Below are 4,300 nucleotides of genomic sequence, written 5' to 3' on the forward strand. Positions count from 1 at the left end.
TCTAAGCTCACTGCAAGCTCCGCCTCCCGGGTTCACACCATTCTCCCGCCTCAGCCTCCTGAGTAGCTGGGACTACACGCACCCGCCACCATGCCCGGCTAATTTTTTGTGTTTTTAGTAGAGATGGGATTTTATCATGTTAGCCAGGATGGTCTCGATCTCCTGACCTCATGATCCGCCCACCTTGGCCTCCCAAAGTGCTGGGATACAGGCGTGAGCCACCGTGCCCAGCTCTAAATCTTATTTTTAAAATAATTTATTAAATAGGATGCTGACATTCTCTCCATTCAAAATTTTGGTGGTGCAGCCACTATAGAAAACAATATGACAGTTCCTCAAAAAATTAAAAATAGAATGACTATGTGGTCCAGCAATTTAACTTCTGGGTATACATGCAAAAGAATTGAAAGCAGAAGCTGGAACATAAATCTGTACACCAATGTTTATAGCAGCATGATTCACAAAACTACAAGGTAGAAACAACCTAAATGTCCATGGAAGGTGAAAGAATAAGCAAAACATGGTATATACACACAATGGAACATTATTCAGCCTTTAAAAGAAATAAAATCCTGATGCATGCTAACACGTATGAATCTTGGGCACATTATGCTAAGTGAAATAAGCCAGTCACGAAAAAGGGCAAATACTGTATGTTCCACTTATATGAGGTACCTATTAATAGAATAGTGGAATTCAGAGATAGAAAGTAGGATGGTGGTTGCCAGGGGCTGAGGAGAGAGGGATACAAGGACTTATTGTTAAATAAGTATGGTAACAGATTTGCAAGACGAAAAGCTTTCTGGAGATGGATGGTGGTGATAGTAGCAAAGCAAAATGAATGTACTTAATGCCACTGAACTGTAGACTTTAAAATGGCTAAAATGGTAAATTTTATAAAGATTGTACCACAATTATTTTTTTTTTCATTAACAGATTGGGGGAGGATTTTCTTAGAGGACAATTTGGAGTAATATTTGCTTTGGAATAAATTCACCCATCTATAATATTCCAAATCTATCCCATTAAGTCTGAGCTGTAATATTCCACCCACTACTTATCACCACTTCACTGATTTCAACAGAATTCTTTTCTCTATTGACTTGAAATAGTCAAAAAAACACACACAAAAATCCTTCTCAAAGGTTTTTCCACATTTAGACACACTATCTAGCAATGATCAAAATGTGATTCATTTTTGAATTTTAATCAAATTTGGAAATTATGTCTTTTCTACAAAGACAATACTGAGCTCTCAAACTATTACTGAGTCTCACAATCATATGATATAAACATGTAATTTTACCCATATTCCTTTTGGTGAGGAAATTTATTTGCCCAGTTACAGAAGAAACCAGTGTCATCCAAGTATCCATATGCCAAGTCTTAAGCTGCAATCCTTAAAATAAATTACTTGAGGCCAGGTGTGGTGGCTCATGCCTGTAATCCCAGCACTTTGGGAGGCCTAGGCAGGTGGATCACCTGAGGTCAGGAGTTTGAGACCACCCTGACCAACATGGAGAAACCCCATCTCCACTAAAAATACAAAATTAGTTGAGCATGGTGGTGCATGCCTGTAATCCCAGCTACTCAGGAGGCTGAGGCAGGAGAATCACTTGAACCCGGGAGGCAGAGGTTGCAGTGAGCCGACATCATGCCATTGCACTCCAGCCTGGGCAACAAGAGTGAAACTCTGTCTCAGAAAAAATAAGTAAGTAAATAAATAAATTACCTGGTTTTCTTATAACTGAATAAATGTTCACTTTTAAGTTAATCCTATAAAAATTTAAATAATATGAAAAACAGGAAGAAAAATCATTTTTTACTAAGACCATCATTTGTAAGAGGACTCCAGGTTCCTAAACACACAAATGGCTAATGTGTTTAATGTGTGTAGTTTTCCAAATAATTTTTTCTTCTATCAATAACATTGTTTTACCTATTTGACAACATAAAATTATTAGGCAAACAATTGTTCACTGCACATGCTATTCCATTTTCCCCATTTTTAAACAATTGTGTATAGCATTACCATTGGTCTGAAGAGAAAAACTTATCCCCATCTTATTAATGTGATCAAAATTATCATTTTCATTTCCAAACCAAAATCCCTGGAAAATCTTGCTTTGCCTGAGTACAAGAAGCCTAAATTTCCTGTCCTTTAGCCAATATAAGGTTAACAGTTAAGCATAATAATTGTCACACACAAAAAATAGAAAGCAGATGCAAGTTATTAGAGATAAAAAGGCAAAATCAAAACAAAGTTATAATTACCTTATAAAGGGAAATCAGAAGACAATTTTTTAACACGGTAAAACTACACCTAGAAATATAGAGTCCTTTTTCAAACAGTGCATTCCACATTAGATAAAAGAACTGGAGAACAAAAACAAAACAAAAAGACAATGATGAAAAATTTAGGCAGGGCTGGGTGTGGCAGCTTAAACCTGTAATCCCAGCACTTTCAGAGGCTGAGGCAGGTAGGTCACTTGAGCCCAGGAGTTCAAGACCAGCCTGGGCAACATGGCGAGGCCCATCTCTAAAAAATCTAATTAATTGAAAAAATTTTTTAAATTTAGGCAGGCAAAAAGCCTGAGGCTAATCCTAAACCTACAAAACATCAAAATCTTATGGTCAACTTTTATTTTAAGGATCCTCCTTTATTAGTTCAGAGGTTACGGTTTAATAAAAGTGTAGATATATGCATATTCCTAATACCTGTATATCAGATTCCACTGGGTAACCAAAATAGCAAACTCTGAAAATGGTTATCTGAACGTTAATTTGTAAAAATAAGGGCCGGGCGCAGTGGCTCACGCCTGTAATCCCAGCAGTTTGGGAGGCTGAGGCGGGCAGATCACGGGTCAGGAGATGGAGACCATCCTGGCTAACAGGGTGAAACCCGGTCTCTACTAAAAATACAAAAAATTAGCCGGGTGTGTTGGCAGGCGCCTGTAGTCCCAGCTACCCATGAGGCTGAGGCAGGAGAATGGTGTGAACCCGGGAGGCAGAGCTTGCAACGAGCAGAGATCACGCCACTGCACTCCAGCCTGAGCGAGACTCCGTCTCAAAAAAAATTAATTAATTTTAAAAAAATAAGGAACTTAATACAACAGAGGGAGAGAGAGAACAGCCCAACAAAATTTCAGTAAGGAAAAATACTGCCTACTATGCTAGTGTTAGACCCTGTGCAATGATGAGTGTTAAAGAGGGAAAAGTCTGCCTATACTTGACAGTAGCTTCTAAATTGATGCCAAAATGGCTAAAAATATCTCACTAAAATAATTTCTTCACCAAACATCAAAAGGCAAAGGTAGCGCTCACAGGACATTAGTTCTAGCTCCAAGTCTTTCACAATGCATACAGTTCTACTTTCAAAGGGCCTCCCTAAGATACTTACATGTCAGTGGCACTACAGCTGGGTTTATTAAGAGAACAGCCTTTACTTATCCTTTAAAGTATTCCTGGAGAAAGGACACCAACCAAGCAATTCAAGTCTGTAGAGGAGGGGAATCCGCAAATATGAAGAGGTAATTTATTAAGCTTGTGAATTCATTGCAGAGATACTCTGGAATATACAGTCTTATCTGTCTCTTCGTTATCTTCTTACCCTCCAAAGATTCCAATAAGGCAAAGTCTCAAATGTTTACTCCTCTTTGAAAAGGACCTCAGTACCCCATTGCTATTACCCTCGCCATCTCATCATTCTGCTTTTTTACTCTTCCCTTAATACAATATAAATATACCACGCCCATAACACCACACGCTCCACGCTCACACTCCATACATCTCTCCCCGTAGAACCCAAAACATCCCATGCTTAATGGTCCCACACCAATTAAAACAAAAATTCTACACGTTCCCCTACACCATACAGGAAACACTACACATTCCACACACATAGTAACCCAAAAGTCATTAATACCTCCAACCCCATTCAACCCGTACTTAACACATTCTACACACTCATGATAGCATATAAATTATACGCTTTTCCATAGCTCGCCACACACACACACACACACGCCACGCACCGTATAAAAGCCTAAACCACACACCACTGCAGCGTTCAAACGCTGGGAAGAAGACTCCCTTGTGGCACCGGAAACCCACGAGGTTGGAGGTGGGAGGGGAAGAGGGCCAGACACTTCACCTGAAAATCCGCCAGGATCATCTCCCGGTCCATGTTGGACGCCATGGCGGCCGCCGAGTTCCACGGCTCCGGGAGCGAAGCGCGCACCTGGGAGGGAGACGGTACCTCCTGCGACCGTCGCCGCCGCCGCCGCCGCCGCCGGGCGCC

General features: G+C 40.4%; 1 protein-coding gene across 2 annotated transcripts in view; it reads right to left on the reverse strand.

Moving 5' to 3' along the window:
* FAF1 (Fas (TNFRSF6) associated factor 1) overlaps positions 1 to 4,300 on the reverse strand; it is a 535,277-nt gene that overhangs the window by 530,798 nt on the left and 179 nt on the right. Inside the window, exon 2 of one of the 2 annotated variants that reach the window (XM_011926246.1) lies at positions 4,154 to 4,240. In XM_011926246.1, the coding sequence (XP_011781636.1) occupies positions 4,154 to 4,198 (45 nt within the window). In that variant the 5' untranslated portion in view covers positions 4,199 to 4,240. Of the gene's footprint in view, positions 1 to 4,153 lie in introns of both variants that reach the window. The other variant, XM_011926245.1, reaches the window with a different exon arrangement.

This window comes from Colobus angolensis, unplaced genomic scaffold (assembly GCF_000951035.1).
Source record: "Colobus angolensis palliatus isolate OR3802 unplaced genomic scaffold, Cang.pa_1.0 Scaffold68, whole genome shotgun sequence".
Lineage (NCBI taxonomy): Eukaryota > Metazoa > Chordata > Mammalia > Primates > Cercopithecidae > Colobus > Colobus angolensis.